Raw genomic sequence first — 24638 nt, forward strand, 5'->3', positions numbered from 1 at the left:
TTGTGGGATGCTGCAGATGATCTACTTGGGTACCGAGGACATGTATTCTTTGGGTTCTTCCGGAGAGATATGATGCAATCGATTTGAGGTCGTCTCCCTGGATTTTGATTTGGTGGAGTCTGTTGATCTGGATGTGGTGGGAGACGATGTCGAAGACAGCTGACAAGTCCAGGAGGATGAGAGCTGCTGGTTCGCCGCAGTCTAGGAAGGCCCTGATGTCATTGGTGGCTGCGATCAGGGCTGTCTTGGCACTGTGGTTGGCTCAGAATCCAGACTGAGAGGGGTCCAGGAGGTTGTAGTGTTCCACGTGTTTGGTGAGTTGCTCAGTGATTGCCTTTTTGAGAACCTTCACCGGAAAGGGGAGCATCGAGATGGGCCGGGAGTTCTCTGAATCTGCTGGGTCAACAGACAGTTTCTTTAAGAGGGGCCTTACTTCAGTGTGTTTCCAGTCTTCAGGGAAGGAAGCCGTGGCGATCGAGGCATTCAGGACTTTCTTGAGCTTGTCACCAATTGCCTTGGTACTGAGGTTAAATATATGGTAGGGACATGGGTCGGTGCTACTGAGTGTACTGAGTTCATGATGGAGATTGTGGCTTGAATTATGAGAGGGTCCCAATAGGTGAGCAGGTGTTCAGGATTTGATTTCGTGGGAATAAGTAGGCTGATGCTGTCTGCGGTGAAGGGGTTCTCGCAAACGACTGAGATCTTGTCAATGACGAAGTTCACCAGGCTGTAACACAGTTCTTGGGAAGGGGTGATGTTGTTCCCGGTGGCTGGTTGGAGAACTCCTTCACAATGGCGAGAAGCTCCTTGGTGTTGCTTTGTGTGGGCTTCTGTGTAGTCTGCTCTAGCATTCGTCTTTGTTTCTCTGAGGAGGTGGTGGTTCTGGATGAGTACTGTTTTCAAGGCGGTATGGTTTTCTGTCTTTTTGCCAGTATGCCACTTCCTTCCTAGTTGCTGGCAGTTCCCTTTGGAAGATTTCAGCTCCGTAGTGAACCAGCTAGCTCACCTGGCCGGTACTCTGGGCTTAGGTGGCTTGGTGGGGCGATTGTGTTGGCGCATTGAGTGATCCACTGGGAGAAGTTCTTCGCAGCCTATTCTGGAATGGGTTATGTGTCCGGGAGGAGGGAGTTGAGAGCGTTGTTCCACTGGATGTCTGATACTTTTTTCCATTCTCTTGCTGTTGAGCTGGTTTGGCGTAGTGCCAGTGTTAGCAGGTCCTGAGATGGTGAAGTGGACGATGTAGTAGTTGGTCCATGTGAGCTGTGAGATGTTGTTGTACTGGACTCTATTGTTGGATGTAAAAATGGGGTCAACGGTTTGTCCTACGATGTGGGTGGGGTCAGTGGCAAGTTGTTAGAGGGCAATGTTGCTCATGCTTTCCAGGAAGTCTGTTGTGTTCATGTCGTCGGGGTCATCAAGGTTGGAGTCGAGGTCTCCTAGGAAGATGTAGTGCTGGGAGTCTATGGTGATCGGAGAGATGAGGTCAGGGATGGCGTTGCAGAAGCTGGGGCGTGGTCAGGGTGGTCTGTATGCAAGGGTTCCTCTGATGGTGCTCTTTCTATCAGTGTGAAGTTGGAAATTGAGATGCTCCATTATGGGAGTCTGGCCGTTTGAGGAGGTTGTGCAGCGGATAGGTAATTTCCTATGGCGTCACATTGAGTGTTTGGAGAGCTGGCAGTATGGCTTATCATGGCCATTTGAATAATTGAGATAATTACAGTGCCCTGATGAAGTTCACGGATGGTGAACGAAACTTGTTGGCTGGTTTCCGTTTGGCATGTTGAAACTAATAAAAGCTGCACTGGACCAACATATTTGGATGTTCTGACATTTGTTGTGAATTTCGTTGGTGCCCCTCCATTCATAATATGTGAACATTGAAACCACTTGGTCACGCCTTTGGAGCAGCAAGCGCTCTGGTTGGGAGCACAACATAAAGAGACACAGTGGACAAGGGGGATGTGCGGTTCCTTTTGGCCTGCTGTTCCAGTTGGATTACTCATGATGCTTTGATCCTCCAGATTTTAAAGTATAAGGAAAAAGAGACAAAGGTGGTCATTATGACCCTGGCGGTATTGCAACGCCAGGGCCAAAACGAAGGGAGCACCGCCCCGGCGTATTTTGACACCGCCGGGGCCGGCGGTTTTCCGCCACAAGGGCCCCGGCGGTTGTAATCCGCCAGGGCAGCGCTGCTTGCAGCTCTGCCCAGGGGATTACGAGTCCTCGACCGCCAGCCTTTTTCTGGCGGTCTGAACGGCCAGGAAAAGGCTGGCGGTACGGGGAGTCGTGGGGCCCCTGGGGGCCCATGCACTGCCCATGCCACTAGCATGGGCAGTGCCGGGGCCCCCTGACAGGGCCCCATGCGGCTTTTCACTGTCTGCTGTGCAGACAGTGAAAAGCGCGACGGGTGCAACTGCACCCGTCCCACGGCCGCAACACCGCCGGCTCCATTTGGAGCTGGCTCCCATGTTGCGGCCCACATCCCCGCTGGGCCGGTGGGCGGAAACTTGGTTTCCGCCCAGCGGGGATGTCCAAATGGGCACCGCGGGAGTGCGGCCGCATTGGCGGCCGCACAGCGGTTACAGCTTGCCGCCCGCCAATGTTGTAATGAGGCCCATATTCTTTTGTTGGGACTCTAATATTTATGGATATGTCCCTTTAAGGAACTTCTGATCGCACTGACTGGTGAGTGGGATATAATGTCTGATTGGTTTAGTTTATATTTGGGGAAGTGTCCCTGCGAGAAAGTTAGTATGACTGCTGGGATATAGGGGAGTTGAAATGATTGATGATTCTGGTCTGAGTCAATACTTAGGTTGTAAGGAAAGTTTTAATGATGATAACCTCTTTAAACTTGGTTGAGCTTGTTGGAGGGGGCAGGTTCTGGTTGGCTGAGGCAGGGCCCTCACCAGGCAGAACCTACCACTCCCCTCAGGGGTGGGTGATTACACTTACTGTAGAACCTGCGCTCACCCTTAGGTAGCTTACCACAGAGGGAATGTGTAAAGCTTTGGCACAGCACTACCACACAACTACATGGAGCATCACAAAAGAGACTTCACATGAGGTGTATGTAAATAAGGTTTGTATTCAACACACACATTAACTAACACAACATGAACATCATGTATATCTGCGCATCAATCACATTAAGAAATATAACCAGTAGCACTAGGCCCAACTGCATTAATACAACATTAGCAGTAAATACACGTGAGAAAAAAATAACACTTTCCCTCCCAGCACCCTCATGCGATGCCCCAATGTTGTCAGCACAAGGCCCACCCTAATGATCACCCCACCTCAATATCAAACAATTATAGGATGCATCCTGGTTCGCAACAATAACAGCAATGTCTACATACAGAGAATCTCAGCACTTTGAAAATAGCTCCACTGCCCAGGCCCACAGGTTAACTTCAATGTCAACCATAATAGTAAACAACATGCACAGCACATCCTGCCGTGCTGTGTAGTCAATCCCAGGCATTCACTCCCACACACTCGCTCCTCACCACTACATGGTGCCACAGATATCAGGCAGGCTAGCATACACGCACTCGCACACACTCACTTCCAGCACCCTAATGTGATGCTCTGACATTCGGCAGGTGAGTTGTCAATGAGTTTGCAGACCCCTCTTGGACCCAAACGTTTCTCTACCCTCCAACCAATTCCCGCCCCCAAGAGCTAGAGCTGTAGTAACCTTTCCACAGATACTAGGTGGCTTGCGGCCGATGGTTACACTTATTCAGGATCCCAGGGCAAAGGAGGGGGGGGAGAAAGAGAGAGTGGCTGATCAAGCAACAGTCGACGAAGGGAGGTTTGGACACAACTCCGGAAGTTCACTCTGGGGTCTCCACACCAGGCTTCCGGTGTGGGCCCCAGTCTGTAAAGCACAGGGCGAAGGTCACTTTGGGACACACGATGTTCACAGTGGTGCCAAGCCAAGCCAGAAACACCAGTCCACAAATATTTACCAATTCCGCACCTCCAGGAACAGAGGCACCACGCCTGGGTTGCAATAACTTGGGCTGCTCCAGGCATCCCGGTTGCACATGAAGAGTTACCAAATCTGCACCTCCCTGAGAGGAAGCACAACATCAGGTGCGCGATGACTTGAGTCGCATCAGACAATTCCAATCATCCACAAAGTGTTACCAATTTCTGTGCCCTCCTGATATGGAGCACAATGTCTGGTGCGCGATGACCTGTGTCGCACAAGACGATTTCGTTCTCACACACAAAGTGAGCAAAGCGGTGCGTCCCTGGAATGAGGTACAACATCTGGTGTGTGATGACTTGAGTCGCACCAGGGAATTCCGTTCACACATGAAGCTACCAATGCAGCGCCTTCCTGGAATGAGGCACAACATCTGGTGGGCAATGACTTGAGTCGCACCAGACAATTACAAACACATGACTAGCTCCAATTCCATACCTCCCTTAAATGAGGCAATGTCTGGTGCGTGATGACTTGAACCTCACACGACAAATCCAGGCACACACACACAGAAACAAGTTCAGCTGTGCCACATGCCGTAGAATGAGGCACTGCTCTGGGTATGCCTCCATTTCCGAGGGTCACAACCAGTGACACGGACACTGCACACAATGAGCATGCAGTCTGGTGTTGCATGAGAGAAATGCTGCACACTTGACAAACGCAGGCCACGCAGGGTCCTTCTGTAATGCTATCTGTATTTAACCACTGGCTCTATCTTGACCACTGACTCCATTTTGTGCTTAGCTTAGATTCAAACATTGCCATATTGGTGGCGCAGGTATTTTTCCGGGCTCAGCTTGTTAACATGTTTTTCACTCTTTTCTCACCAAGGACAGGAACATAACATGGAGGAGTAGTAAAGATAAGGATGTACCAGACTTAGAATGTTATGGTAGGGCAGGGTACAGCTCAGTCTTGGAAGTACAACTCAGGATCTGGCCAGTCTCTAGCATGTTCTTTCAACACTGACTTGATACGGCCAGCATTTGAACAACAATTTACTCGATGGGAGGGGGGGTTCTAGAACCTTCCTCTTCATTCTGTTTAAAGTATATAAGGTGGGGGAAGCTTGACAACTGGAGGAAGAAGGAACTCATCTGCGGTTTAGTCTCCCTTCTGTTTTGGTTGTTCAGGGTTCCACGACCTGAAGTGGGCAGGCAAAGGGATGAAGTTGGTGTCAAGCCCCATGGTGATGCATTTTTAATTCTTATTTTTTGCTTTGTGGTGTGCATGCATGAAAACATAATCAATATATATATATCTATATATATATATATATATATATATATATATAGATATATATATAGATATATATATATCTATATATATATATATATATATATATAGATATAGATATATAGATATATATATCTTATATTCGTTGTATTGCATTTTCTTTGATTCTGTGATCATCATTACTCTACTGCTGTGATTATTTTTAGAATTACACGTGTGTTGCTGCATTTGAAATAAAAAGCCCATGTTATTCTTTTTGTTCATGAAACTTGGGAAGTGCCTTAATAAATTCATTACTCAGACTAAGAGTGCTGCATTCTTTGCATTCCTTTCATTTTGTTTCCTTTCAGTCTGAAGCAGAGCAGAACAAATTGGCATAGTCGGCTGGAGGGGGAGGTTGAAAAAGTGTAAGATTTAAAAGTGTAAAATGTTTGGCAAGAAGTCAAAAACAGCCTCACAGGCAGTTTCCCAAGTCTCATGTGAGATTCCAGGGTGAATTAAAGAACCTTATGATGTTCTTGCGAAAGAATGGGGTTTGGGGGCTGGTTTGTGTGAGAGCTGGGACGATTGTCTTAATGAAGCTGAGCCAAATAATGTTTTATTATGTTTACAAAAAAGTACCTCTTGAACAGGGTTGTAATGTATCAGGCAGAAGAGGGTGGATTTTGTTATCTGCTTATAGAATAATGCATGACAAATGTAAGCAGCTGGAACATAAAAACCAGCAATCAGCTAGTCAACGCCAAAAATAATGTAACCATGCTGTCATCAGAATAAGTTATTGCAAGATAAGACTGAAACTTATCAGTCTATTGCTGAGAAAGCAGCTTTTAAAGTCGCTCAATACAGGTATCGGAAATATAGGGGTAAAATCAATCAAGATATATTTCATTTAGCCATTGCTAAAGCAGGATTAGACTGGGACCCCGAAAAATGGGATATGAATATATGGGAGAGTGCTGATTTTTCAAATTCCAGCGATGAAGAGGTTAAAAAAGGCGATGGCCGGTTTGAGACAGACGAGCCAAAAGTGGTTCACACACAGCTGATATTTAGACGAAAAATACAGGGCACCCAACAGAACCCGGGAGGTATTGAAATGCACTCCCTAGAAATTTACACCCAGCAAGAAGTCAATTATATCATAGACAAATTCACACAGAAGTCTGGGGAAGCATTGATTAAGTGGATGGTGAGGTTGTTTGACACAGGTGCCTTAGGGGAGGCACTAGATGAGGGAGATTTGAAGACGTTTTGCACTCTTTGCTCTGACCCCATAATACAAGAACAATTTAGAAGTTATGGGAATCAAGGGGCTATTAGCAGTTATGGGATGTAGCCAAACATATCGTACTGAATCAGATTGGCTGCCAAATGATAAGCTTTGGTACACGTTGAGAGATGCTATGCAAAGAATTAAAGAAGAAAGTATGAAAACTGCTATTCTTTTGGATGAAGCTCACAATTTGTTAGATGCTCCCTTAACAATTTCAGTACGAAATAAAATCACTTGCCTTGCTCCTCCAGCTTACAAGCAAGTGATAATGGCTCTCCTAATTAATCAGACAGGGAAGGGATTGAAAGATGTGCTAGAGGAAGTTAGTGAGCTGGGAGAGCTGGGAGACTGGAATAAACCAGAGAGAGCCTCGAGATCTGAGGATCGCACAGATGATAACAGAGTATCTAGGAGAGACATGTTTATGGTATTACTGAAGGATGGTGTCAACAAGGAGCAGATTGATAGGATAGATACCAAAAGCCTGTGGGAGAAGTACCGTAAGAGGGAGTTAGACTGGAAAGAAGGCAGAAGACTTAACAAACAAGATAATAAATGTGTGACTCAGAGTCAGCCACAGATCCAGGAGGACGGAAATGAGAGGGAGAAAATGTTCCTTCACGAGGGAAAGAGGAGGAAGTGAATGGTTAACTGCTTAGAGCAGGGAAGGAGAGGAATCTGCTTGTAGATATGCACGCATAAATCCAGACCTGACTCTGACTAGAGCAAAAGTTGACAGGTTTAAATCAGATTAGGCAACAGGCTAAGCTGCGGTACAGGGATGGGCTCATAAAGATAACAGAACCGATGTTGATTTAGAAATACACTGGAAGCACAAAAAAGTTCAAAGGATCCGAGCATTAGCTGACACCAGAGTAGAGGCCTATTTAATTTATGGAAATCCAAAAAAGTTTCCCGGTCAGCACTACTCCATCATAGGGTTGGGTGGAAAACAAAACCCCTGCTGTGCATACTATTGTTCAAATGAAAATAGGAAGAACACTAAAAAGATAATATGCTGTTTTGATTGTGCCCCTCCTGGAGTATATACTGGGAATTTAAATTCCAAAGGTGATTAGATGATGGTTGTTATCAATTTGGATCAAAGAGATACATTTCAGTGACAGCCATGAGGGTGGGACATATGAAGATACCCCCATTGAAGGTGCCCCAAGCAACCAAGGTAATTCACTTAAAGCAATACCACATTCCAGGAGGGCATGAGGAAATAAGTAAAACTATACAAGAATTGATTGAGGCTGGTGTGATAGCTCCAACCACTATTGAATGGAATAATCCTTTGTGGCCCGTTCGTCAACTTGATGGGCGCTATAGAATGTTGGTTGATTACCGTGCGCTGAATAAACATAGACCCCCTTTGACCGCCGTGGTTTCAGACACCATCACTTTGATTGAAAAAGTACAGAAACATAAAGGGACCTGGTATGCAACCATTGATATTGCTAATGCTTTATTTTCTATATCATTGGCCCCTGGGTGTCAAGAGCATTTCAGCTTCTCACATTGTGGCAGGCAAGTTAAGATGTTATCTTTGCCTATGGGGTACATACATAACCCCACTATCTGTCACCAACTTGTGGCAGAGCACCTGGATGAAGTATCTGTCATTCCAGGGGTGCAATTGACCCATTACATTGATGATGTGATGATTCAAGGAGTGACACAAGAAAAGATGCAGACTCAGTTGGAGCGGGTTGCAGAGTTCTTGCAGAGCAAAGAGTGGATGATTAATCCAGACAAGACATAGGGACCCTCTTAAAATGTGAAGTTTCTATGAATTCAGTGGAATCAGGGACATAGAGAGGTATTGCCGCAGGCAAAACAAAAGATTTTACAGTTTGCCACTCCCAGCACTAAGCGGGAGATGTAGTGGTTCATTGGATTGTTTGGTTTTTGGAGACAGCATACCCCTCACTTGAGTCAGATCTTGGCCCTTTTGTACAAAATGACATGAAAGAAACATGAGTTTGAATGGGGTGAACAGCAGCCATGTGTGTTTGACTTACCAAAGGAAGTGATTCAACAGGCGTTAGACTTATGGCCAGTGCAGGAAGGAGACATGGAGTTGCATGTAACCGTTCAGGAGCAATATGCAGACTGGAGCATGTGGCAAAAGCAGAGCGGAACGGGGTGCTCCTGGGTTTTTGGATTAAAAAGCTACCTGATGCTGGAGAGCGATATACTCCTTTTGAGAAACAGTTACTTGCTTGATACTGGGCTCTAGTAGATACTGAGCAAATGACCCCAGGTCATGATGTGATTCTGAGACCTGAGATTCCAATAATGCAGTGGGTGATGAGTTCCCCTAAAACTCACCGCATAGGACATGCACAAAAAGCTAGTATCATTTGTTGGAAATGGTACATATATGATAGGCCCAGAGTGGGACCAGCAGGGACAGCCACTCAACATGAGCAGGTGTCACAAGCCCCTATGAAGGATGAGGAGAGGGTGCAGGAGGTACCGCATATCAAAGAGTCACCAGTGAGACGGGGTGAGCCATTTGAATCCTTATCCCCTGAGGATAGGAAGCATGTATGGTTTATCGATGGTTCAGCCAAGTGTTTAGGGGCTAAGAGACATTGGAAGGCAGTGTCTTATAACCCAATCACCAAGACGTTGTTAACTACTACTGGAGAAGGGAAGAGTAGTAAATATGCAGAATTGTACACTGTGTATCAGGCACCAAAATAAGAATTACCTGGGACTTGTCACATTTACTCTGATTCTTGGTCTACTGTCAATGGGTTAGCCACCTGGCTTCCCACATGGCATACACACATCTGGCACATACATTCGAAGGAGGTGTGGGGCAACGAGTTGTGGCAAGAAATTTGGGAAATGCTAGAGCAAAATACAGTTACTGTGTATCATGCAGAAGCCCACTGTCCCACTGATTCACCAGAATTATGGTTCAATTCCCTTGCAGACGGCAAAGCCAAAATCTCAGAGGCAGAAGTAGCAAAACAGGATTCTGACTTGGTGGGGATGGCTAAGTGGGTGCACCAAAATGTGAACATCTGGGAGCGAAAGCCACTTACAGTTGGGAAGAGATTAGAGGGATGCACATTCCCCTAGACTTGATAAAAACTGTGATCATGCAATGTTCTACTTGTCAACACACAGGGCAGACATCTGTCCTGCAAACATTCAAAGGTCAGTTGGGGAGAGGGAAATCACTGGGGCAGATATGGCAAATTGATTACATCGGGCCGCCACCGATTAGTCGCGGGTGTCAATACGCTTGCAAAGGAGTGGACAATTATTCTGGTTACCAGATTGCCCTTCCTTGCAAACGTGGCACCCAGCATAACACCATAAAGACTCTGGACTTGTTAATGTTATATTACGGAGTCCCAATGCAAGTCCAGAGCTACAACGGGTCACATTTCAAAGGAAAATTGGTGCAAGACTATTGTTTACAATACAATATTGAGTGGATTTATCACATTCCATATTATCCACAAGCTGCAGGACTGATTGAGAGAATGAACGGCTTGCTGAAAGCCCAATTACGAAAACTATCAGATGGAACTTTGGAAAACTGGAGAGTTTAAACAAAGCCATCCAAATTCTAAACATCAGGCCACTGACAAATGAAGAGGCTCCCCTGATGAGGATGTTAACCCCAAGTTAGCTACTTACCGAGCCATACCAGTATCTGCAGGTTTTGATCTACATGCCTTAATAGCTTACAGATTGAAATCAAGAGACATGGCACTCTGTGAAACAGATGTTGGAATACAGATTGCCCCAGAGTATTTCAGATTGATAGCTCCCCGAACTGGGTTGGCTCTCAAAGGTATTTAGGTCTTGGGGGGAGTGATCGATGCAGACTACCAAGGAGAAATCAAAACTATTCTTTTGAATAGTGGAGACACTGACTTGATAATATAATATGGAGATAGCATTCCTCAGATTGTGATTATCCCAGTATATGGAGAAATAGTGCAAAAAAGGGGACTGCCCCAGCCCTTCTTACAGTGCGTGGGGAGGGAGGTTTTGGTTCAACTGACAAAAACCTTGGTGCTAAGGTGTGGGTAGAATGACCATCTCATCCTACAGAACCAGCAGAAATCATAGCCAAGGGCAAAGATAACATTCTTTTAATCATGAACCAAGGGAAGAAGAGGTGGGAGCATATACCAGCTGACAAATGTTATTTGCAAGAAGGATCATACTTGTTTTTTTACAGATCATACTATGAGGTGTCTGTGTGCTAGCTGTGCTACGTGGTCTCCCTTGGGGCGTGTGCGTGTGGGGCCGAGGGGGGAACAACAGCCCTCAGCTCCAATATGATTGATCAGCCACGCCAATCAACACCTTTACTGCACTTAACAGAAAACGTTTGGACACACCTGGCACGAGTCGCACTCAACCGGTCAGATTTTTGTATGGCTCCAATGACAAGTACGGTGGATGTTATATCCACCTGTCTAGTGGCCATACCCACGCCTGCACAATTTTTACTGGAGATGTTCAATGTCATCAACAAAGACAGAGATTATCCCATTTTAGTCCCTATGAATACTGTAGGTTTTGCCAAGAAACAATGACTGAAAAGTGGGATAACTTGACCCAAGTGATTACTTACAAAATTACCACAGGAGGCGTATTTTATTCCCTGACCTGTGATTCTCACAAAATCAGAAAATCTGCTCCACTGCACCCAGAGGCAACAATGGGGTCTGCTCCAGAGATCCCGTGGAAACAACAAACACTATGTTACTATCAAACTGATGAACAGTACAGGCCCGTACACAACAACATTTCTTGTCTTCACATTGTGATTGCTATGTCAAAATACCTGTGTTGTATAGCTATTTTAGCCATAGTTTTATACACGTTATTTTAGCTAGCTAGGCCTGCAGCTGTGCACCTTAGTCCAGTTATATTTTATTTAGCAAGCCACATTTGCGATGCCTGTTTTATTTTCCTCTATCTAGATGTTCTTAACCTAGGACAGCACAGGGTTCTTAGCAAAACATTTCTTTCACTTTGTGCTTTGCTCAAGGCTACAGTAAGATAGGATTGCCAGCAAACAGGGTACACTTTGTGTCCAATATTCACAGAAACGTACACACTCTTACGTGGGGATCTTTCTTAGGACACTAGCTGTGCTATTATAAAAATATTTCCTTGTGCCATACATGTTAGAGGGAGATTCCAGACAGATGACCACGACTGCATGCTGGCCACTGATCGCTTCTCTACAGCTGTGGGCTCAGACTGCCGAATCTCTGGCCCCCATGTGAATGGTGACTTCTTGGACTACAGGCCACCTCAATCAGGTATGAGGGATGATGTCTTCCCAGGGGAAAAATCTGATGGGTGAATTAAAGCTGAACACGCTGTGCTCTAACAGAGAATAGGTAGGAGATAGATATACCTATATCTATATAACCCTTAGTGACAGTATGGTAGGACTATTTCTGTGTTTTACTCTCCTTGTTACAATATTACTTTTATTGTGTTTTATCGTCCTAGTTTTTGCAATACATGCCTTATTATCCAAGATGCAGTTACTTCAATAAAACCTTATTGAGCTATAGTCTGTCTCTGTTGTCTTTGCATGTGTGAGACCTATGTAACTGAGAGAAAAGGATGAGATCTGACCGACCACGATTCCCCTGAGGAGTCATGTATGTCATGAGCCCGGTTGCCAGAATCGTCCCTGCTCTAGGGAGGAGACGAGGAGCTGCTAGTTAGCAGGAAAATCCGGATTAGGCCAACAGGTGTCACATGGTGTGGGAGTAGTCTCAGTTCCCCACAATACAGGTGATTTTGCCGCCCAAATCCTGTAGTCTCATTACGATAATGAGAATCTATGCGACACCTGTGTGATGGTTATTCTCTTGTGGAAATACCACCTTCACATACATTCCTGCTAATGTAACCGATGGACCGTGTACCTTTACACGATTAGGACTCATGATGTTTCCATTTCATTCTGTACATCCTCACTATCCAAGAGAAACAGTTCCATTAAATGAGGATAGTAATTCTGAAATTCAAGTATTATCTAAATCAGAATATATGAGCTTAAGTCTTTTTATTGGAGGAGTTCCAGGATAAGCTGTATATAATACTCGAGTTATTAAAGAATTAGCATGTTTAATGGTGAAGAACATTAACCATACTTCCATTGCTTTAGCTGAGTTATTACTAGACACACAAGGTACTAGAAAAGCTGCATTGCAGAACCGGACCGCTATTGATTATTTACTGTTAAAGCATGGTTGCTCAGAATGTGAAGGTTTGTGTTGTTTTAATCTGTCAGACCACTCTAAATCCACTCAGTCCCATATTGACACTTTACATGAATTGGTGAAAGGAGTACAATAGAATGTAGACAAAGGGTGGTAGGACTGGTTGTTCGATTTGCTGCCCGATTTTGGGCACTTATGCAATATTTTAGTCGGCATACTTGCAGTCATTTGTATTATAATAATGCTATGCTGCTGTGTACAATACATACCTAATTTGCTCACAATGTTTAAACCAAAAAGGGTTAATTTCAGACCAGTATGTTATGAGAGTCACTGGTCAAAGTGTGGAGTGTAATGCTATCTGTATTTAACCACTGGCTCCATCTTGACCACTTACTCCATTTTGTGCTTAGCTTAGCTTCAAACATCTTCACATTAGTGGCATTCATGAAACTTGGGAAGTTCCTTAATAAATTCATTAGTCAGACTAAGAGTGCTGCGTTCTTTGCATTCCTTTCATTTTGTTTCCTCTCAGTCTGAAGCAGAGCAGAACACCTGCATCCAGTGAATCTGTTCACTACCAACCAGATGCTTATGTATATCGTGGCCCCATGATGAAGGATAACACTCCTTGAATGTGGGCAGTACTTTGAAGGCTCCACACCAGGCAAATCTGGTCTCCAAGCACAATCACTTAGGGGCCAGAAGTAGGTAGAAAACATTTTGCGAGGTGCAAATTGCGAGTCCCAGCGACTCGCAATTTGCACCTCGCAAAATGTTATGCAGAAAGGTGTCTCAGACACCTTCTGCGACTCGCTATGGGGTCACAAAGACCCACCTCATAAATATTTATGAGGTGGGTCGCAGTTTGCGATCCCATAATGAGTCTAGGCACTCACGGGGATGGTGGCCTGCTGGAGACAGCAGACCACCATGTCCGTGACTGCTTTTCAATAAAGCAGTTTTTTTTTCTCTTTGCAGCCCGTTTTCCTTAAGGAAAACGAGCTGCAAATTGAAAAAATACCGAAACCTTTTAGTTTTGTTTTTTTTCAGAGTAGGCAGTGGTCCATAGGACCACTGCCTGCCCTGAAAAAATATTATTGTGAGCATTCACAAAGGGGAAGGGGTCCCATGAGGACCCCTTCCCGTTTGCGAATGAGTTACCATCCACTTCAAGTGGATGGCAACTGCGAGTTGATTTGCGACCGCTTTCGCGGTCACAAATCAACTCTATATCGCGGTGCGACTCGCAAATAGGAAGGGAACACCCCTTCCTATTTGCGAGTCTGAAACACATTTTGCGAGTCGGTACCGACTTGCAATATGTGTTTCTGCATTGCGTGAGGGCATTTGCGCCTTGCAAATGGCGTTTTTCGCCATTTGCGAGGCGCTAATGCCTTCCTACATCTGGCCCTTAGTTCTACACTCACACCGCTGCTACCCGGTGGAATCCAGCAGATGACGTAAATGCGTTGGAGTGCATCGCTCTCCAGATGACAGAGGTAGAAGGTGTAGGTCCCTCGCACGTGGCTTTTGATGTCCCTGAGACCGCCACAAAGAATAGGGGGAAAGCCAACAAGCCCTTGGAGAGCACACGTCAGAGTGCCACACTGCAGCAAGCAGTGTGCCCAGGCCAGCCACGATGCAGGAAGTGTGCATGGTCCCTTCCCAGGCCAGTAAATACTCCTGTGTACAATAGATTCCTCTAGCAGTGTGCACCACGGAGTTCATGGTGTCCATCCTGTGTTCTTGCAATTGTATCACTATGTTGCTGAAGTGTGGTACCTCTAGTTATACTGAAGTGTGCCTTTGAAGTTGGGGGTGGTTCAAAGGGTTCCCTTTGAGCCACAGATGTCTCCCCTAAATTTCAGTCCTGTCTGCCATGGGGCCGAGGAATTAGATCTAAATCTTTAGTGGGGATATGAGCTGGCTCTGAGAGGCCAAGTCTTCTTCCAATCTTTCCAGCCAGGCCCTCAAATGGCAGAGGTATGTTGTTCCAGTTGCCACTGTTTTCCCCTAGCCTCCAGAGGAGTGAAGCTAAATTAAAAAGGCACACAAAAGGAGTTTTAGAACATAGAAAAGCCCACTTTCTAGAAGTGGCTTTTCTAAGGCAAAACTGACAAAGCCACCTTTACAACTGGAAAGGGTTTGTCATTGTGAATTCAATGACAGTAAACGCTATGAGGCTGCTCCACTGCAATACACTATTGCAGCTAGGATTCATTGTAAACTGTCCCCCATATTAACCTATGGGCAAAGCAACTCTCAATGGTAGCGAAAACACACATGGGTATTCTTCACTCCCTGGGCACATGTGCCCTGGTACACGCACAGGCCTGCAGGGGCAGGCTAGAGACTTAGGGCCAGATGTATCATACAACCGATTTGCGATTCTCAAATAGCGATTTTTAAGAAATCGCAATTTCAGAAATGCAAAAAGGTATGTATGATTTTTACGATTCGGTAATAGCAATTTCTTAAAAATCGCAAATGCTATTACCGAATCGCAAATAGAGAATCTGTCCCCATATGCACCTATGGGCCTGTTGGCCCATATCTGCGAATTTTTTGCATTTCCAAAATTGCGATTTCTTAACCAGAAATCGCAATTTTGGAAATGCAAAAAGCCAGGGTTCTGGGGGCCTAAGGCCCCCTCTGCTGCACCCCAAAAAAAATTGGGGGACATGTAAGGTGCACACATGCCAAAAGGGCATGTGTGCTTTACATGTACAATTTAAAAATGCATTTTAAATGCATTTTTAAATTTTGCACATGGTTACCACCAAGTTCAACTTGGTGGTAATTAGCGATTCCTAAATGCCAAAATCGCATTTAGGAATTGCTTCATACATGTGCTAAGGAATCGCAAATAAGGAATCCTTATTTGCAATTTCTAATTTAGAGAGTCGTAATTTGCGACTCTCTAAACAGGGTCGTAATTTTAAGGAATTGCTATTTTAGCGATTCCTTAAAATTGCGTTCAGAATGTGTTTCATACATTCTGAAATGGCATTTTGCATTCGCAAACGGGCATTCGCACTGTTTGCGAATGCAAAATGCTTTCATACATCTGGCCCAAAATGTTTTGTCTCTACACCACAAAGTTGCAAGTGCGCCCATACAGGCCTGCTATGAAGGCTCAGTATATATTATGAAAACATCACTGTGCAAGTGTGCACATACTAGCAAGCTGTGCCAGGCTCACTTTATATATGAAAACACCAATGTGCAAATGTGCACAGGCTGGCAAGCTGAGCCAGGCTCAGTATGTATACGAAAACACCATTGTGCAAATGTGGACATACTGGTAAGCTATGCCAGGCTCAGTATATACATGAAAACACCAATGTACAAGGGTGCACATCCTGGCAAGCTGGGTCCAGGCTGAGTATATATATGAGAACATTAATGTGCAACTGTGCACATACTGGTAAGCTGTGCCAGGCTCAGTATATACACGAGAATACCAATGTGCAAGTGTGCACATCCTGGCAGGTGCCACTTCCAAACATATGTAGGAAGGGCGCGTACACTTTCACACTGTTTTCACAGTGTGAAAGCCTTCAGGGCCCTAAGGTCACTCAGAGAGGATCATCAAAATGTTAGGGAAGAGCCGACCTCCTAAGTAGGGAAACCCACATTGAGGTTTTCCCCTACCAGGGCATGGGACACCCTTGTGTACCTGCCTTGCCTTCTGCCTACCACTTGCTCTGCCCTCTGGGAGTGTTCTAGGGGTAGCGGAAGGCCTATTCAGGGTTGGCGCAGGTGGGGGCATTGACACCCTGAGTGGAGGCGCACCAGCGCCACCACAGGCCTGCACTACCAGGCCTAACACATGTTGGTCAGGCTACTCTGGTGGGTGGCACACTGAGTGTGGCGTTCCACTAGTGGCCAGGGCCGTACCTGCCCTGGGTATATGGGGTATGTTTTTTACAGGGCACTCCTGGGTATGGCACCTCAACCAATCACGTAAGCGCACCTTTCTGGCATGGGTAGGAAGGGTGCATGCAATTTCCCTCTGCAGTAAAGTGAGAAAGTGCCCAAAGTCCTAAGGTCAAGCAAAGAGAGTCAGCAAAAAACTGTGAGGAAAAAGCAAAAATTTCAGGAAAATCTAAGAAGGGCCATGTCCAACAGCGCTGTGGCGAGTTTAAGTATGAAGGTGAATGGTGAGACTTAATTGCTTGTTTTTATAGTACCAATACAGTGCGGAATGTGCTGAGATTTGACTAAATGCTTTGTAACCTTTATTGGGGTTGTATTACTTATTTTTATATATTCCAAACAGGTATTCATTTGTATTGCTTTGATCATTGGCGGGAGAAAGTATTCACTGTTTTGTCATGAGGAACATTGTAATGACCTATAGACTCCATCGAAACACATCGAGGTATTTTGTGCAATGATTTTAAAGAATTAGTACCATCTGAAAAGACAAATGCAACCTGTCTTATTTATTTCTCCCCGTTCACACTACGTTTTTGAAGTATTTTTCTGCGCCGTATTGCGGGTGTATGTTTTATTTGTAATATTTGAGTTTTTTGTTGTTTTAGGTGGTTTTACCAATTCTTATGCTGCAAAAACGATGCAATTACTTAATTAAGCAGAGAGCAAGAAATACAATTGAGTCCGAAATCATATATTTGATTAAGTAAGGAAATAAATATATACATGATTGCCCATTAAAGCATATACTCCTCCTTATGACAAATATCTAAATCCGTACCTGTGAGATGTAGCATTGTCACTGTTAGAAGTGAGAGCAGTAATGTAGTTTCCATCATTGGCCTGATAATTCCTTGCAAGAGGGATTCAGGAGTCTTTTTAGGTTGTTCTCCTCTCTCCCTTGATAGGGTATGTTCTTTTAAGTCTAAAATCAAATGTTTGAATTAATCTAATCATATTTTACAGTCAATATCCTGTATCATGTACAGTCAATGTCTAATTACACTCCATTTTTGTGACTAGGCATTTTCCTTTTCCATTCAGCACACTCTGGTCATGCATTTACAATATTTGCATTAGCCCCTCCCACTAACTATCGTGGGTAAAGATGAGGAATGAGAGTCAACTCCATATTACCAGTAACATTATTCATTCAGCCCTCAGATTTTGCTTAACAAATAATACTTTGTAGGATTGTAAATCTCAGTTTGCTTCGAATAATCCATTTGGACTAAAGCACCAGATTATGTTTATTTGTCAAAGAAAAAAAACAGCACTACAATATGGTGCATTCGGTAACGGACAGTAACTTAATAAGCCTATTAAAACTTGGAAAAGCAGCATTAAATTAGAATATGGGGACCAATTCCGTAGCATTCACTGAACTCCATCACTCCTTTGCCCTTGGTCTAGATTGGAAGTCACTATCCATGTACATAAGACCAAGAGGAGTCGTATAGCTGACCATGCCATTTACATTGTGGTGTGGTCCTGGCTAGTTTTACATCCAGTCTCCAACACTACCATTCATTAAACTCTTTCTGCCAAGAACCCATCTACATCTTGACACCTGGATAGCAATGCATCTAGCTTTTCCTTGGGGTGGTTTCATATGTAATTTGCTACAGATTTGTCTTTGAATGAAAGAGCTTTAGGCTCCTTACAAACCAACGGGGGCACGGAGCAAGACACAGACAGAAAATTAGAAGGAACTCTTCGATGGAACTTGCAGGTTTGTTGAGACCATTTTCTCTTGTTTACCGCTTCTGGAGAACAATCAGAGTATATCCTGTTCTTAATGATAAACTAGTCCATTGGCCTTTTTGCATCACAGAACGCCAAAACATGTATTAATATGAATGTAATGAATAGCAGTTGAATTTATATAGTGCTTATTACTCTTGGCAAAGACCTAAAGTGCTGTATGGCGAGTAGCACGCTACTCTGGAACCCATGGGTAGTTGGCAATCCAATAGTTATTGTTGGTTATTAAGATTAATCTTGTACTCTCCAGCAAAACATGCCATGTAGTTACTCTAGGTTCTTTGTGGTAGATTAGATTGCTAGAAATGAGGTGTGATCATTAATTAGTCAGGGTTGTGCATGTTCTTCAAAATAATAGATGGGATGGACTGATAGGCTAAAGGAGATTATTGTTAGGTTACAGGAGTATGGTTCGAAGGTGGGAGGATGTGATCTATGAAATGAGGTGTGTGCATTTTACAGAAATACAATAAAAGAGAATAAAGGAGACAGGCATGCAATTTAGAACAGGCTATCCTCAACCAGGAGGCACGTAGAGGGTGGAAGGTTAGGAAAAGGTGATTTGAAAGAGGGAAAGAAGAGTGAGCAATTGAAAGTCTCAAGTCGGTTTTTAATGTTGGGTTTTAGGAATATAGAACAGGGAGGCTCTGGGATAGCTTCAATCTGAGGATGTAAAACTGTAGGGAGAAACAAAATTAGCATGTGAGATAGTGATAAGTACTTTTGATGGCACTAAAATCGAGTAAGGGTCTGTATGCTGTAGAAGTGATTGCATTCTCTCATAGGTCTTTGTCAATTTAGACTGTGCTTTTGACAAGTGAACAAAGCAGCCAAATGCCTTGTTGCATATCTAGTCTCTATGATGATGATGATGGTGCAGCAGGTTATCCATTTCGGTCAGGTTGTAAATAACCAGTTCTTAACAATTCCTCTGAATGCCCGGTGGAGTTAGTTGTTCCTTGTTTTGCTGTGAGGGAATCTCATAATTTGGCAGCCTGTACGGAGAAGGTTGTGCCACCTAATGAACTTTGCCTAACAAGTTACTGTGACCTAGCAGACTGACTTCATTGCACTGGTCTATTAGTGTAGTGCTATCACCGCATTAATAAACACAAATGATACTCTTAGAATCCAATAGCTCTGAAATTGGAAGTCTCCACCAATAAGTATGTGTGTAATGGTGAGGCTGGTATTACTGCGAAAGTTTTGGATTTCTTTGCGAGCTATCCACCAATCCCTGGTGTGGTTGCTGGGATGCTTTGGTGGTTTTGCACTGCCTAGTCAGAGCTAAAGAAGTCCTTTCTAGATAAGCCTCCACCATATTGAGCTATAAATATAGGATCTGTTTATCTCAAAGAGGAAGTAGATGCTTGCTGTTTCTTGAAGGCACTCACTTTCTGATTACTCACTGTTACACAAAATTTGGGTCATAGAGAGAATGATATTGAAGGGCATATTGCATTAGCTCAACATCTCTTTTAGTGCTGTTTTAAGCTATGGTTCGGACAGGCCTGAAGATGGTTTGGCGGGTAGAAAAATGTAGTTATTACACCTACTAACCTTCTTCCACCTGTGCTGTGAAATAGAAAACAGAGATGGCAGTGACCTTCCTATGAGAAAGTCTGAAGAGAACTTGGGTGTGACTGTGAAGGTTGTGATTATGTGGCTCAGTTACTCCTCATGGTGACCAACGTCACTTGCACTGCAACGTGCATTCACCACAGAAACTTAAATATTTATAAAGTAGATGCTGACAGCACAAAATCAATGATACCAAAGAGATGTACCTTTCTCCGAATAAGTCAGTTTTCAAGGATGAGAGCTGCTGACCAAGCATGGATGACTCGCTCACCCAAAGGACACAAAAAAAACTGCTGGGAAAGTGTAAAGGAGCATAATAGTGGAAAAGATGTAATTGTCTCAAAAGCATCCAGAACACCAAACTGCAAAAGGCTAAAAAAAAAGTGAGCCAAGGCCTCTTGCAGAAGATGTAGAAAGATGTAGGAAACAACAAACACAAGACTTATGAGAAGAAGAATTTCATTACCCAGATGATACCAAAATATTACAGAAGCTCAGGACTTGCTTTTAAGGGCTTTAAAATAAAGGTCTACCGAGTGATGAGGAAAATATGAACATATGAAAGAAAATTCTTAGTAGAACAAGGTTGTGGTTGCTGTAGTGTTTTAGAACTTTACGTGTTTGGTCCCCAGTGCTAGGGGCCGGCTTATGAAAGAAATTACGTAATCGATCTGACGTGTGGCGGGTGTGGCCTTAGCGGTTATTGGGATATCGCGAGTTAGTTACATGTTGTATGCTGATGAGTTAAGATGCTTAAGATGAGCTCCATGTGTGGTGTGTCCTTGTGCACGCTACCTGGCTAGGGAGGACACGGCAGTTGTGTGTCAGAATATTGAAGAAAAAATATCCGCCTGCCAAAATATCATGCTTAAAACACAAACTATCAGTATATTGTTTAGCCAAGTCTATATAGGTTAGTCTACTTTTCTTAATGGACCATGTTTCCATGGAAAAAGCATTTTTTGCCTTGTCTATATCTTTAGTACCGTTTGACGAATCTTCACAAACTTTTCCAAAAAAAGTTCCCTGATGATTCTTGCTGTGCACATAAAGTTTTGGGGTGATCCATCATGTGGGGGCCTCCGGACACAACTCAAGCCGAACCACTGGATGGAATAACACCAAATTTGGCAGAAAGCTAGCCTTCGGTACACAGATTACGCTTATGCATATTTGGTGTAAATCCATTCAGCAGTTTATGAAAAATTAAAGTAAATTCTAATTTGTATATCTGAGCTTGCAAATAATTTGCACATTTTCGTGAATGCGATTGCGAATAGAAGCTCTGTAATTGGCCACAACCTGAACAGAAAGTTGCGGCCACCATTTTTAGATTTCAGGACATGGTCCTTGGGCTGAAAAATAAAATGAAAAGTATCATAACGGGTCAGGGGAGGTACCCTGATCGCAGTAGTGAGATATAGTGGTGTTTGAGGGTCAAATTATGGGTTTAAAATGATTTTTCTTCACCATGCACGATATTTATGATTGAGATTAATCACTGTTGATCGAGAATAATTAAAACTAAGCACAAAAAAATGTTAATCGCAGACTCATTCATACACTAATTCATTCACTCATATATGCACTCAGAGATTCATGCGCCCACTCACACACCCACTCAGACACTCACGCACCCACTCAGACCCATTCATAGACTACCACACCCACTTTCAGACCCACTCAGACGCTCATGAACCCACTCTCAAACCCACTCAGACACTGATGCATCCACTCACAGACCCACTCAGACCCTCAAGCGCCCACTCACAGACCCACTCAGACACTGATGCACCCACTCACAGACCCACTCAGACCCTCATGCACCCACTCACAGACCCACTCAGACACTGATGCACCCACTCACAAACCCACTCAGATCCTCACGCACCCAGTCACAAACCCACTCAGACACTGATGCACCCACTCACAGACCCACTCCGATCCTCATGCACCCACTCACAGAACCACTGAGACACTGACACACTCACTCACTCACAGACCCACTCAAACCCTCACGCACCCACTCACAGACCCACTCAGACACTCACGCACCCTCTCACAGACCCACTCAGAGCCTCATACACCTACTCACAGACCCACTCAGACACTGAAGCACCCACTGAAAGACCCACTCAGACACTGACGCACCCACTCACAGACCCACTGAGACCCTCATGCAACCACTCACAAACCACTCAGACCATCATGCACCCACTTTCACACCCAGACACTCTCAAAACCAGAGACACTCTCTCACACCTATTCTCACACAAAGAGATACAGACTGTTCGGCTGTGCATGGTGCAGGGTTGGGCGGTTATTGAGGTTGGCTGCAGGGCTTGGCAACAGGCTAGGCCCTGCGTCCAACTCCCGCCATGCATGGGCGAAGGCTGTGCGCAACGCTGGTTTGGGAGGTTATAGGGGTTGGCCTGCTCGGGCCTGCCCGCAGGCCAACTACGAGTAAAGTTAGACTTCAGGTCTAAAATTTGACTTTTAGTCTAAACTCATACTATTGGTCTAAGTTTACCTCTGTGAATCGGGTCCAAAGGTGTTTGCTCTGGGTTAATCAACTCAAACAGAATTATGTTTTTCCTTACTTTTAGCAAGCACAACTACTTTTTAACCTTCCTTCCTCTTATGCCAAACATGTTATTTCTTTAATTGATGCTGTTTCACAAACGTATTCTACATGATAACTCAATAACTCAATTCGCTCTCAAAATTCTCTTTTGTCTGATATGCTGTTATTGTCTCCTACAGCATCTTCTATTTATAGAGCATTTAGTCATCCTCCGATAATAGGGAAAAATCAGAAATTGAATTATAATGGAAACAAGACTTGAATACTTCATGGCCAATAAATGTATGGAATAAAATGTGGCTTAAAATACGTAAATTCTCCTGGACAGCGAACTCAACACAAACGTTATTCTTTTTATACAAGAGACTCATAGTTATACTGGTCAGTTTAAATAAAATGGACTCTACGATTCTGTCTTGTTGTTGGTCATGTAATGCTGCCTTTTCTGATTTGAAGTGTGTTAGACCTGTCAGCCTTAAGGTGGTCTTCCCCCAAACTTTTTGTCTTACTTCTCCTGTTTTTGCTGAGTTTATTTTTGTTGGCATAAGGACTCCGCACACTATACCACTGCTAACCAGTGATAAAGTGTTTGTGCTATCTCCTTTAAATAAGGTGAAATAGTCTTACACCCAATTTGCACATTTAATTGACTGATAAGTCCCTATTAAAATGATAATACATATACCACCAGCCTGTAAATTCAATGCTACTCGGGGGTCTGCAGCACTCATTGTGTCACCCACTTAGGTAGTCTTTTAAACCTGCCTTAGATCTGCCACTGCACCCTGTTTGTGCAGCTTTAAACTGCCTTTGAACCCACCCAAATAACCCTTCTACCAAAGCATTCCTTTTTAATACAAATGTCATCCCTAGACTAGGACCATAGAGTAGAGTGCAGTGTATTTAAAAAGTAGGACATATATTTTAAGGTTGTAAATGTCCGGGTAGTGAAATACTCTTAAATTCATTTTTAGATTGAGCGTAAGCGTTCAACCTCATGTATACTCCTAGCATACTTCCTATGGCTTAAAGCAATTTAATTTGTTGATTGCAGTGTCCTTTAAAAATTCTTGCTCACTATTGGTCAGTTCTGCCTTTTTCTCTCTCCTTCTTCTGTCTCAGAGCAGTGACCAACTACTGTGTTATTCCACTTTGGATTCTTTTTCTTTATCTGTTGCTGTGATGGACTATTTTTGTTATTTCTTTGGTGCTCCCCTTTCACTGTGGGTGTTTTCGGCTGGAAGCTGCCTGCTTCTTATTGCAGCGTTCAGTTCTTCCCATCTCCTCTCATGTCGCTGACATGTGTTTTGGCTTTATTCCAGTACTGTCCTCGTTTACTTCTTGCTCCTAAAATAAGCTTATTTTACAAAAGAAACACCGGTAGTGAACTCACTGCTCACGAAAGCCACAATATGCCCTTTCTGGTAGAATGTAGCTAAACCTAGAAGCAATGATGTGAAACGTGCTTAGCCTCGCATCGCATCTCGAATCTCCCTTTCCAGGGCCCCTCCCTGCCAGCACTCACGTCATCGCACACCGGGCATTGCTTATATCCTTTATTGGGGCCATAAATCTTCTCAGACTGCTCTGCTCCTTGAAATGTGAGGCAAGTATGCTCGAAAGATTTTTCATTCTGTTAAAATTAAAATAAAATACTTTTCAAGCCTATGCAGTCATCTTGTTTCTCCGCAAGGGCTTGTGATTTCTGATGTCAGTAGCCGCCAGTGACCACAAAAACATGGCAGGAAAAGACGAAATTATGAGACAGGGTCGGCCAATTTATGAGGTAAGAAAAGTCCAATTTTGAATTTACAATGGCAATAGCTCTAACTCAAGAAAATGCGGAACCTATTGCATTGCAAATGCTTGTTCACTAATGCAAGGCCTGCCTCTCCCATAGGGTGACTTTGGGTTGCCTTATATACTTTTAATATGTGATAAGTTTCAATTTTAAGCAGACAGTTTAGTCTTTAAAGAATTGTAATTTTAAATCCTCTTTAATGGTAAAATTATATT

The 24638-nt window shown here is 43.8% G+C and overlaps 1 protein-coding gene across 1 annotated transcript in view; it reads right to left on the reverse strand.

The window, feature by feature from the left end:
- Positions 1-24638, reverse strand: part of PKHD1 (PKHD1 ciliary IPT domain containing fibrocystin/polyductin) — a 1684711-nt gene that overhangs the window by 1654499 nt on the left and 5574 nt on the right. The window contains exon 2 of the mRNA XM_069236642.1: positions 17475-17618. Within this exon, the coding sequence (XP_069092743.1) occupies positions 17475-17532 (58 nt within the window). The 5' untranslated portion in view covers positions 17533-17618. The remainder of the gene's footprint in view (positions 1-17474; positions 17619-24638) is intronic.

Source organism: Pleurodeles waltl, chromosome 5, assembly GCF_031143425.1.
Source record: "Pleurodeles waltl isolate 20211129_DDA chromosome 5, aPleWal1.hap1.20221129, whole genome shotgun sequence".
Taxonomy (NCBI): domain Eukaryota; kingdom Metazoa; phylum Chordata; class Amphibia; order Caudata; family Salamandridae; genus Pleurodeles; species Pleurodeles waltl.